The 12,633-nt window shown below is 34.8% G+C and overlaps 1 protein-coding gene across 4 annotated transcripts in view; it reads right to left on the reverse strand.

Annotated features, from left to right (window-relative positions):
• The window catches only part of UNC13C (unc-13 homolog C), a 617,803-nt gene that overhangs the window by 208,719 nt on the left and 396,451 nt on the right, over positions 1-12,633 (reverse strand). For all 4 annotated transcript variants that reach the window (XM_043555384.1, XM_043555383.1, XM_043555386.1 and 1 more), the window contains one exon: positions 4,381-4,514. In XM_043555384.1, the coding sequence (XP_043411319.1) occupies positions 4,381-4,514 (134 nt within the window). The remainder of the gene's footprint in view (positions 1-4,380; positions 4,515-12,633) is intronic.

Below are 12,633 nucleotides of genomic sequence, written 5' to 3' on the forward strand. Positions count from 1 at the left end.
AGGTACATCAATATAGTGGAAAATTACTTATAAATAAAAGGAGACAAAGTATTGCTACTTTGTCACAAATGTCACATGGAAACTTATTAGGGTGATAGATATCTTCATTATCTTGATTGTGGTGAAGGTGTTTTGGCTAGACATATATGTCAAAACTTATCAAACTGTATACTTCAAACATGTTCAGTTTTACTGTATTCAGTTATACTTCAAAAATATGTTAATAAGGGAGCAAGAGAACCACACCAGAAGATCTGAAAATATTTTGCTTAATGGTTTCCTGTTTCAATAAAGTAGTGAAATTTCTATAAGCATTCACAAAGCCACTTCATAAATTTAAAAAAAAATAATGTTTATTTCTTTTTGAGACAGAGAGAAACAGAGAATAAACAGGGGAGGGGCAGAGACAGAGAGAGGCACAGAATCTGAAACAGGCTCGAGGCTCTGATCTGTCAGCACAGAGCCCGACGTGGGGCTGGAACTCACAGACCGCGAGATCATGACCTGAGACGAAGTTGGACGCTTAAATGACTGAGCCACCCAGGCACCCCTATAAAAATTTAAAATGTGAATAAATATGGGGTGCCTGGGTGGCTCAGGGTGCCTGGGTGGTTGTTGTTCATGGGTTCGAGCCCCATATCAGGCTCAGGGCTGACAGTTCAGAGCCTGTAGCCTGCTACAGATTCTGTATCTCCCTCTCTCTCTGTCCCTCTTCTACTCATGTTCTCTCTCTCTCAAAAATAAAAACATTAAAAAAATAAAAAAATAAATTAAAAAGTGTGAATAAATATTGCTCAAATACTCCAGTGCATCAATTAATAATAAAGTAGGAACAGAGAGAACATATGCCAACTACATATACAGGCTTGCTTTAATTTCTTCATTCATTCAACCAATATACATGCCTGGAATTATATTAGTATACAAAATAAAACCCCATTCTCAAGTTTCATCCTATAATTATTATAAATTGTCATAAAATTTGAATGAGCCAAAGCTTACAATGATTTTTTCAAAGTCATAACAATGCTTCATTCTATAAATTTGTATCAGTAACCTTAGATTACACTGAATGACAAAAAATATCCCTATATTTTTATATCATGTATTCACTTACCTTTGCTTTCAAAATAAAACTGAAACTTGTTTTAGCCTGAAACATCTGTCTCAGATTTGACTGTGCCTTCAAACTTTACTGTCTACAGAGCACATGAGGGTATATTATTTATATTACAGACTTGTGTGCCAACTTTAGATTTTGAATCCATAGATTTGAGATAAGCCTCAGAATCTGCATACCTCACTAGCAGACCACATGATCCTGACCCAGGTGGTGTGGACTCATCACTTTCTGAAACAGTGCTAGCCTTAACCAACAAAGGAGATAATTAGTGAGGCCTAAATGTGATGACACCCTGTGCAAATCAAGAAACAGGTGTGAATGAAAATCTCACCAAATTATACAAACGCATTGGCCACCAAGACCACATCTCACTCATTAGAAGTTCACTTAAAACGTTAAAAAAGAAGCAAAATGGAATGATCCTTAGTAAACAAAAAATCTTTAAAACGTCCTCAAAATCTGAACAATTACAACCATAAAACACGATTACAAATATAGGAAGGCATTCAGGTTTTTTAGGATTAGGGTCTCAAAGGAGAAAAAAAAACCTGATTCCAAACCCCTACATTAAAAACATAAAGGAAAAGAAAGACATTCCTTTCCTTGTATCATTACTCCTTTTTATACTGAGTAGACTGTTTAGTTTATAATTTAAAATTTATTTGTGCCATAACTAAATGTATTTCCTCCATTACTTCTAATACAGTTTCAAAAAGTCAAATAAAAATTTGTAATATGTGTCTTAGTACATGATTAAAAATAATTCTGGAAAACTTTAATTCCATGATTTTATGATGCATCTTTTACTAGTCATGTCTGGATATCTGATATTTGGTGAATGTAAAGAATTTCTTTGATTAAAAATAGAATCTTTCATATAACTTTTCATTAGCATTTCTCAGATGTTTCTCTTTATTCAATACTCATTTACCAAATGGCATATCCCAACTAAAGGGCACAAAACAAGTATTGATCTCCCTATCTTTAGGAACTCTACTCTGTCTTAAAAAAGGCCCAAAGATGGGAATGCAAACTGGTGCAGCTGCTCTGAAAAACAGTGTGGAGGTTCCTCAAAAAATTAAAAATAGATCTACCCTATGACCCAGCAGTAGCACTGCTAGGAATTTACCCAAGGGATACAGGAGTGCTGATGCATAGGGGCACTTGTACCCCAACGTTTATAGCAGCACTCTCAACAATAGCCAAATTATGGAAAGAGCCTAAATGTCCATCAACTGATGAATCGATAAAGAAATTGTGGTTTATATACACAATAGAATACTACGTGGCAATGAGAAAGAATGAAGTATGGCCTTTTGTAGCAATGTGGATGGAACTGGAGAGTGTTATGCTAAGTGAAATAAGTCATACAGAGAAAGACAGATACCATATGTTTTCACTCTTATGTGGATCCTGAGAAACTTAACAGAAGACCATGGAGGAGGGGAAGGAAAAAAAAAGTTAGAAAGGGAGAGAGCCAAACCATAAGAGACTTTTAAAAATGGAGAATAAACTGAGGGTTGATGGTGGGGGGGGAGGGTGGGGAGGGTGGGTGATGGGCATTGAGGAGGACTCCTGTTGGGATGAGCACTGGGTGTTGTATGGAAACCAATTTGACAATAAATTTCATATTTAAAAAAAAAAGTCCAAAGAATAAAGGAGAAAACATATCTGTTCCATAAAGCCCCCAGGATGAGCAGAGGGTATGTCATATATTAAAAGACAAGATCTAGTCTTGAGCTATCAGAAGAAAATAAAACAGAGTCTCTATAGATATTGAGCAGCAAACACTGTGGTCTTCAGGTAGAATATAATAGGGAATGGGGGAAGGAAGTATAAAGACAAACCTAATGATGCTATAATGGTTGCATATCAAAGAGGACCAATTTCTCCACAATTAGGAGGAATGTGGGACAGATGAAAATCAGTGGTTAAGAAGCAAGGATAAGATGAAAATTGGGATAAATTTATTTCTTCTGTAATTGAAATTTCAATTGGATTCGATGTAAGCTTTTTGACCCTGTCTTGACCATTCTAGAGAAAAAATAAATCCAGTTCTCTATAGTAAGTCTGACTCTACTTCATGTTCTACTTCATGATTTGTCTATTTCTGCTACTCCTGCTACCCATAGCATTTCAGGTATTACCAAAATGTCAGTATACACTCTCCATTAATCATATTGCAAGTGCCTTGTTGGTAGACCTAGCTGTTACTTTGCTTTTTCTGTATAGCCCTCAATATGTGGGCATAAAATAAATCCTAAATGTGCAACATTAAAGTTGGACAGCACCTTGGATATTATCTAGTAATACATCCTTATTTCACATATGAGCAAACTGAGACTCAGGGAAATTAGATAATTTGCCCAAGGTCTCCTAGCAAGTGGCATTTTGAAGAGTTGATAATTTTAGACTCCTCTAGAATCTGCTATTCTAGAATAGTCATGAGTTTTAATTCATCTGCCTTGTCTATCTGGTCATAATTTACAAATTCTATGTATAGAGGCATAGGCTTGCATTGTTATTTGAGAAAATGGACTTACTCTACTAAATATTGCATTGGGGCACCTGGGTCAGTCGGTTAAGATTCTGACTCCGGATCTCAGCTCAGGTCATGATCTCATGGTTTCTGAGACTGAGGACCACATGGGGTTCTGTGCTGCCAAGCACAGAGCCTACTTAGGATTCTCTCTCTCACTCTCTCTGCTCCTCCTCCACTAGGGTGAGCATTCTCAGTCTCTCAAAATAAATAAACTTTAAAAAACAGCATTAAATATTGCATTAAATCCATGTTATCTAACTATTTTGAAAGCAAACTTTCTTTTGAAAAATTTTTATTATTACAAGTCACAATGAAATATAATTAATAATTTTGACATTCTTTTTAGTTTTGGGGGAAGTGCAGTGAGATAGTTTTGTGGGTTTTTTTTTCTTTTTTGAGATAATGAGATAGTCATGAAAGGAATCAAAGGAAAGAAGAAGCTTTTCTACATCAAATAAAAATAAATTCTGGGAAATATTTGTCTCTCTATCCAAAGAATCTCATTCTAACGGTCTTGAACTAAAAATTTAAAATATCTCTGAATTGATATTTACGAATAAAAATAAAAAATGCTGCTTTATATAGCTTAATTTTAGAAAATTTAATTTTGGAAAACAAACTTTTCCAATGAGAGTATAAACCATGCTTCAAATATTTTATGTTTTCTTAACTTTAGTGGAATAAAATCCATTCATTTCCAAGACAGCATACTTACTGATTCAGGACAGGTGTGTAGGCAGTTTTATCCTCATCAATAATAGTGACCATCAGTGTAATAAGCTGGGGCCAAAAATCCAAATTCTTGGTGGTTGGTCCCTGATCTTCCCGAGGAATGTCCTGTTTCTTACTCTGCTCACAAGGTCACGCAACATTAAAAAAAAAAAAAAAGGTTAAATGGTATGACTTTAGTTTATCAGTGTCAAATGGACAGATCAGAGAAAAGTGGTTACAGAAAAATTCTTAGGTCATGTGAACCAAAGCTTTTAAAGTCAGGTTTCCTTTCTTCATTGAATGACATCCCATTGGATAAAATCACAATGGCGAGCGTAGGCTTGTATTTCTAAGTTCTTTGGCTCTAGACTAGAAGTTGCTCTTTCTCAATTGTAACTCATATTCTCAGGAATTATTATTATAGAAATTATCACTTTAATGTGGCTTCTTCCAAGGAGGGAGGTTGTTTTCTGTGTGTACAAAGGTGTGTGGGGGTGTGTGCATGTGCATATGTGTGAAATTTATCCTGCCTAAATATTTTGTTCACAGTTACATTGGTGGTAAGTGGGCAGAACTCAAGCCAGTACCGTTAAATTCTACAGTATATAAATGTTCCATGAATGGTCTGGAACACTCATATTCCACCCACAAATGCATCTAGTTAAATGAAAAGTATGTAAGTCTATCTTTCGTGTGTGTGTGTGTTTAAATCATATTTGAATCCTTGATTTATCGTGCTTCATGAATTCTCAAGCTCTAGAGAGTGTTGTCCAGGATGATCTAAATTTACATTGAGATGAACAAAGTACAATAACAATCTTCAATGTTTCATATATCAACTTCATACTCAACACATAAAATTCTTTGGTGGGTATTCTTCGAGCACTTCTTCTACATTTACTTTAAATAATTAGGCAAAAAAGACAAAGACACAAACCATAGGGATCATAGGAAGCATAGGGCTTCCCTAATTATTTTTATCAAATGATTTGTAAGCTTATAGGTCCAGGATATCTGAAAACTTCAATTTGTGGCTCAGGAAATGCATGGGTTCTCTGGTATAAAAGGTATATCAGATTTTATTTGGCCCAAACTACTGCCATTTCCAACATCTCATCCAAAGATCAGCCACCCTCTGCCAAATGGTTGTATGCATACTTTCTAATGCTGCCCAAGACTTGCAACCAGATCTGAACGAGTCATCACCATGTTATTGTTCTCCCTGAAGTTAAAATACAGCCCTATGTTGAATCCACTTACTATTAGAGACCTCTGTACACAGACTATAATGTACCTTTAGGGACATATATTTTCCTAAGGTACTTCCAAGTGCTGCTGATTTACCTTTATGCTCAAAATGCAACAGATATTAAATATTGGAGTGCTCAATTAGTCCAAAATTAGTGGCTGGCACAAATTACTTCAAATTTCCAAAATAAACTATAAGTACTCTCCAAAGGTTCTTAAGAACCTTGTATATCTGGTCCCTAATAACCACTTGAATCTTCTTGGCAGCCTTCCTCTTTCAATCCCGGAGGTACATCAAGGTACATCAGAAGATCTTCAAGAAGAAAATTAGTCAGAAATACAGGCTTAAAAATATCCAGCTTTGTACTTTCAAGTTACATTTTCTGTTTAAATTCATCTTTATTTTGTGAACAAGATTTTATTACTGTCACAATAATGTGATTATTTACTTATTACATTAAGCTCAATAGATTTCTTCCTCTATGATGTATTTAGAAGTTGGGAGAACCTGGTAGATATTTATAAAGGTTTTAAATGAAATTAGTTCTGATGGCCACAGCATTTGTTTGTCAAATGTATTTTAACTTAATACTGTAATTAATCATCATGATGCATATTTAGCCCAACTATATGTCTCATTTTTTTCAAGCAATGTGATTAAATGAAATGACTATAGATGACCTGTCCAACATTTGTCATTCTGCAAAGAATAATATGGAAAGAAGGAAAAAATAACATAGTTGAATAGGCATTAATTCCAAAGTTCCTTAGCTGTCACACATTATACTCTCATCACTTTTTATTATGACATCAGAAGATTATAGACGGTACCATTTTTCATCAAATTCTTTATGTTGAACCAAAATAAACCAAACTGGATGTTGAATCATTAAGTTTTTACAAATCACACGACATTATAAGAAACCAAGCTTTCCCTAATTTAATAATGCACTTTAAAAGACTGCATGTTTGAAAGGATGGGGCAGAATCATGTATACTGGAATATTTACCAGATTTCTTAAGAATTATTTTTTTCCAAGAAGCATATTATTAATATCTTAGAAATCTATTACATTTGAGCTTATGATCAGAAAAATTAAGGTAATGTGGTGGAAATTCAGGAATCTGGTAATAAGTACGCTAATACTTACTGAAACCCTTACAAATTAATATTTCTCATAATAAAATATATTTTATAATATTTATACTATGTAAGATAATATATAATGATAAACTCATTAACGACAATGAACAAATGAGAATATAATCAGTTTATAAAAATATAACTGAACAGATCAATTTTAATTATGATAATTAGAATTACAGTGACTAAATACTATTTTCTTAATAGATTATTGAGGAAAGAGACTTGAAAGACTGTGAGAGTATAATGGGAGAGAATTTGTGAAAATGGAAAGTAGCCAGCATGTGGGGTCACCGTTTCCAATGGTCACTTTTTTAAGTCTGCTTATTTGACAGGCAAAGAGTGAGCAGGGGACAGGCACAGAGAAAGGGAGAGAGAGAGAATCCCAATCAGGCTCCATATCTTCAATGATGAGCCCAGCACAGAGCTCGAACCTATGAACCATGACCTAAGCAGAAGTCAGACACTTAATAGACTGAGCTACCCATGTGCCCCTCCAATGGTCACTTTTATAAAGAATATTTCAATACAGAAAAGCTTTAATAGACAAGCTGATAAGATATACACTATACTTTTATAGTATCAAATGAGAAAATATGAAAATATTTCATGAAGAGATCAACATATAGATAACCATCACATGCAAAAAAGAAAGTGTTGAAATAACAGATGCCATCTTCATATTAATGTGGAACTTGCACAACACTTCTAAGCTTGTTATAAAATATGGCTGTGGCATTCCATGTATTTGTTTAATAAGCATAAAATTTTGAAATATTTCCTCTAAGGAGTTGGCTAGACAAAAGTTGGGGGAAGAAATTTAGTAAAGTAAGGGAATATTTAAATGCAAAACTATACAACAGATACATAATTAGGCAATTATTAGTAATCTGAGGCTACAAGCTTCTGACAAAGGGTGTTTCTCTAACATTCATTCTATTGGAAGTTAGTATTAGCTATACACACACATAAACACAGTCCATGCTCAAACAAATTGAGAAAATACTTGCTTAAAACAAAGTTAAACAGATTATTTCTAGATATCCTGGAGTAACATGCTAATGTGCATTGTGATTCTCTAAGAAGGTGGTACTCAAACTTTAGTGTTTTATCAGCATTGTTAGGAAGGCTTGCTAATACACAGACTGTTGGTCCCTTTCCCAGAGTTGCTGATTCACCAAGTGTAGGGTGAGACCTGAGGATCTGCATACATAATGAAGTTTCTAGTAATGCTGGTGCTCCTAGTTCAGAGACTAGTTTGAAAACCGCTACGCTGAGGGCTAACAATGGAACATGAGTTTCTCAAATATATTTGCAATTTACAAAGCCCTCTATTCCCCTTGTACTCCCAATATCCCATCTTGTAAAACTTTCCACAGAATAAATCTTCCTCCGAACATACTTTGGGAAACAAAAGTCTACAGAGATATGGGTTAAATCTTTTAGGATGTTGTGTGTCACATCAAGGAATTAACATTTAAACCATATTAGATGAGGACCATTAGAAGATTTCAAACTTGAGTCTACTTACTTAACTACATTTATGTTTAAATGATTTGGTAGTCGCAGGAAGTTTAAGAGAAGTTAAACTTATGAAATAGGTACTAAGGAAAATTGATAGATTTATGAAACTACTTATGAAATGATTAATAAGTTGATAGAACTCATTGCCTAAGTGGTGAGAAAGAAGAGAGAGACGGAAAAATCAAGTGGAACTATCCAGAAAGTAATTATGTAGATCAGTCTGGAATTTAAAGCAATATTCTGGACTGCTGATGTAGCTAGAAGAATTCCAGGATATATGTGGTAGCTGAAATTATGGAGTAAATAAGATTCCTCAAAGAGAGGAAGAATATTTGGCAAGAAGGAAGACACTGGGGAAAATAAATCAAAAAAAGGAAAATAATACAATTTTATGAAAGATAGACCTAGATGGGGTAGTGAGGCCCCTGTTGAAATGGGAGAGAATGGATTTCAGTGTATGTGGGGACAAATGGCGTCAAACGAATGAAGAACATGGCTTCTTCCAAGTCAGGCCATAGAGTCTTGCAGATAAGTGAGAAAGAATAGCTAGGAAATTCTACCCTGAGAGAAGAGGAGGAGTAAGTAATAAAGACTGGGGGCACCTGTGTGGCTCAGTGGGATAAGGACTCCAACCTTGGCTCAAGTCATGATCTAAGGATGAGTTTGAGCCCTGTGTTGGGCTCTGCACTGACAGTGCAGAGTCTGCTTGGGATTCTCTCTCTAGCCCTCCCCTACTTGCTCTCTTTCTCTCTAAATAAATAAATAAATAAATAAATAAATAAATAAATAAATAAATAAATAAAACTTAGGGGAAAAAAGGAAATCAAGGAAATGGTGTTGGATGTGTTACTGAGGCACAGTAAAAGCAGGAAAAGAGATTTAAATGTCTGGTCAGAGTGCTAGAAGTGCTGGAACAAACATTGATTTTGGTCCAGAGGAAGGTGAAACAGAAACAGAAAGCCATAAGTAAATGCAAATATTTTGTCTCACTTCTCAGCTTTTGTCAAGAGCTCATAGACCACCACTGTACCTCTTTCCTTTGTTCTTTAATTACATTGTACTACTGAAAAGGCTACAGACAAATATTGTAATTTCTGCATTCTAGAGATGAGAAAACTAAGGCTGACATGGTAAAGTGGTCCATCCAAGGGGCACCTGGGTGGCTCAGTCAGTTAAGTGTCCAACTTCAGCTCAGGTCATGATCTCACAGTTCATGAGTTTGAGCTCCGTGCCAGGCTCTGTGCTGGCAGTTCGGAGCCTGGAGCCTGCTTTGGATTCTGTGTCTCCCTCTCTCTCTGCCCCTCCCTGGCTCGTCTTCTGTCTCTCTCAAAAATAAACATTAAAAAAATTAAAAGTGGCCCATTTGAGGTCACGTAAGGTCCTAAAAATCAGAACACCAAAACCTTGTAGACTTCATGTTCTCCAGGGAGCCTACTTTGCTCTGACCCCTTTCTCACTGAGTTAAAAATTATCCCAGTTAAAAAGAAGATAGAGTTGGATTTTGTTTGCTAAGTCATAAAGAAGCAAATTAAGTTACTGATTAATAGAGCTTATGACAGGGTTTATAATTTAAAAAGTTTGAGAGCCAATGCTAAATGGAAACATTAATAATTTTAATTGATGATCTAAGTCTCTCTCTATATCTATATAAAGGGGCATCCTTTTAAAGATGGTATCAATACTTCCCATTATTATTTTTCTTTTTTGCCTCTGGCAAAGTTCAGTTCATCACTTACTTCAACCATTTCCAAGTTCATCATCTTTGATCTACCGACTTTAAAAGTATTTTCTGGTAGTACTCTTTAATGTCACTATCAGAGATGCCTTCTTCTTTCACCAAATTTTAGAGATATATATTAAGTAACTTAAACTCTGGAAATGAATGGGAGAGATTTTTGAAAATTGGGATGAATGAGATGGATTTTGATCATACATTTAATGAATAGCCTTTAGTATTCTGGCCATACCATGGATCAGAAAACTAATCTTTCAGGGCAAATAAAGTTGTGCTACCTTTGCCTTTCTGGGACAGCTGGGGCAGAGCATATATTCTGATTCCATGAATTGTTGTATAATTGGCTTTTTAAATCCAGGGCCATGTAAACTGCAACATTGAGAATCTATAAGAAACACACTAAGGAGTGAAATACGAAACTATATTCAAAGAAGCTACCAATGTTTTCTAAGTCTGTCTATACATCATGTACATCAGAATCATCTGGGTTACTTATAAGAAATACATATGACTTTAGAGCCTCTGGTGCAGAGCTATAAAATCAGAGTAAATGGAGGTATATCCTGGGAATCTGGACTTAAACATACAGATATATTCTTCTGAAATCCTCATATTCATAGGAAGAGTCAGGACCCAAGTACTGACTTGTAAATGAGTCAGGTAAAAATAGGCCTTATTTGCTTAGGAAGAAGAGTGATAGAATTCCTTTTAGGTATCAATATCAGTTAGGGATTTGCTAGATTTTACATTTTGTCATGATAACAAAAGACTTCTGTTTTACCTTTACATCTGAGAAATTTTCAACTACATATAGTTCCCTAATTTTAAGAGGAGATGGAATGTCTTTCTGGATGTTTATGTGGTGCCTCTTCCAAGTGTTGATAAACTCCTCTGTTAGATCCATTTCTAAAACATTACTTTCTAAATTAACAGTCATTAGGAAATTACTGATCTACTGAAATAACTAAGTATGCGTTGCTGAGAGCAAAAATCGAGCAACTAGTGGTCTTAAATAAGATTAATTACTGAAAATTAACACTATGCTAATCTAGCTAGAAAGAAAAAATGCATATATTAGAATAATTCATTTTTACTGCAGCAAAATATTTGAATAATCTTTACTAGGTCCTTTCAATTTCAACAAGTCCAAAATATCTTGACCTTTAAATTGCCAAAACTGCATATCAAAATGTTTGGACATTCTCAATGGCTTTTAACAGCACTAAATGGTTCCTTGAATTTGAACAGATTATACACAGTTAAGTGATCCATAAATACATAACTATAAAGTATCATAGCTCTAAATGTAGATTTAAATATACAAATTACTTAACAGCATGGTGTAATAGAAAAAAACATTGAACATAGAATCAGAAACTTATATTTTGCTCTTAGGTTGATATTAACTTGTACAATTTGGAAAAGGATTTAATTTTTTCAACTTCAGATTTCAAATATTGAAACGGGATCACACATACCCAATTCTGTTTCTGATCCTTCTAGCAAGTCTATAGGCAGAATATATTCAATAAGAGGATGTTTATTATTGTAACAGGTGAATACTTGCCTTTAATTGAATTCATAGCATATGGTATATGGTTTACCCAACTGATAACACTCTTATTAGAATCCCAAGAGAGATGCATAAGAAACTTTCTTGAATATGAAACTATTTTAGTGGGTAAACTAATAGTTTTTCCCTCTTCTCTTTATATAAATTAAACTTACATCAAAAAGGAAAAATGCAACCAGTCACATCTGGCTGGCACTTATTTTCCATTGAAGATACTACACCTATAAAAGAACTAGTAGTGCTTAGACAAAACTCAAGAGAACCAAGATAGCTGACTTCAAATACATGATGGGCTGTGGTATAGGGAAGAGATTAAAAGATCAATTAGATTTGTCTTGTGTGATTAAGAAAAACCTAGTTCTCGCGAGTAAAATTTTCTTTCTTTTTTTTTTTTTCAACGTTTATTTATTTATTTTTGGGACAGAGAGAGACAGAGCATGAACGGGGGAGGGGCAGAGAGAGAGGGAGACACAGAATCGGAAACAGGCTCCAGGCTCTGAGCCATCAGCCCAGAGCCTGACGCGGGGCTCCAACTCCCGGACCGCGAGATCGTGACCTGGCTGAAGTCGGACGCTTAACCGACTGCGCCACCCAGGCGCCCCGCGAGTAAAATTTTCAATACAGAAGATTTTATTACAGCATAAGGAAAACTTTCTAAATATAATATCTCTCCAAATGTCATAAATCCCTGGAAATTAAGAGGCATGTAGAAAAATCCCTTGTCTACATTGTACCTAAAAATTAACCACATGCCAAGTGTCTTTTTAATATACTTTGATTATATGCCTATAACTATAATTACAGAGAAAACATAACCCATAAGCTTTACGCATTTGATATGATACTGATTAAAAATATATGGTTATTGTTTTTAAGAGCTCTACTGAGGTATAATTAATATACAAAAATTGCAGATATTTAATATATACAGTTTGATAAGTTTGGACATATGCATACCTCCATGATACCATCACTAAAAACAAGGTAATAAATCTATCCATCATTCCCCAAAGTTTCCTTATGTCCCTTTGCT

The sequence above is a fragment of the Prionailurus bengalensis genome, chromosome B3 (genome assembly GCF_016509475.1).
Source record: "Prionailurus bengalensis isolate Pbe53 chromosome B3, Fcat_Pben_1.1_paternal_pri, whole genome shotgun sequence".
Lineage (NCBI taxonomy): Eukaryota > Metazoa > Chordata > Mammalia > Carnivora > Felidae > Prionailurus > Prionailurus bengalensis.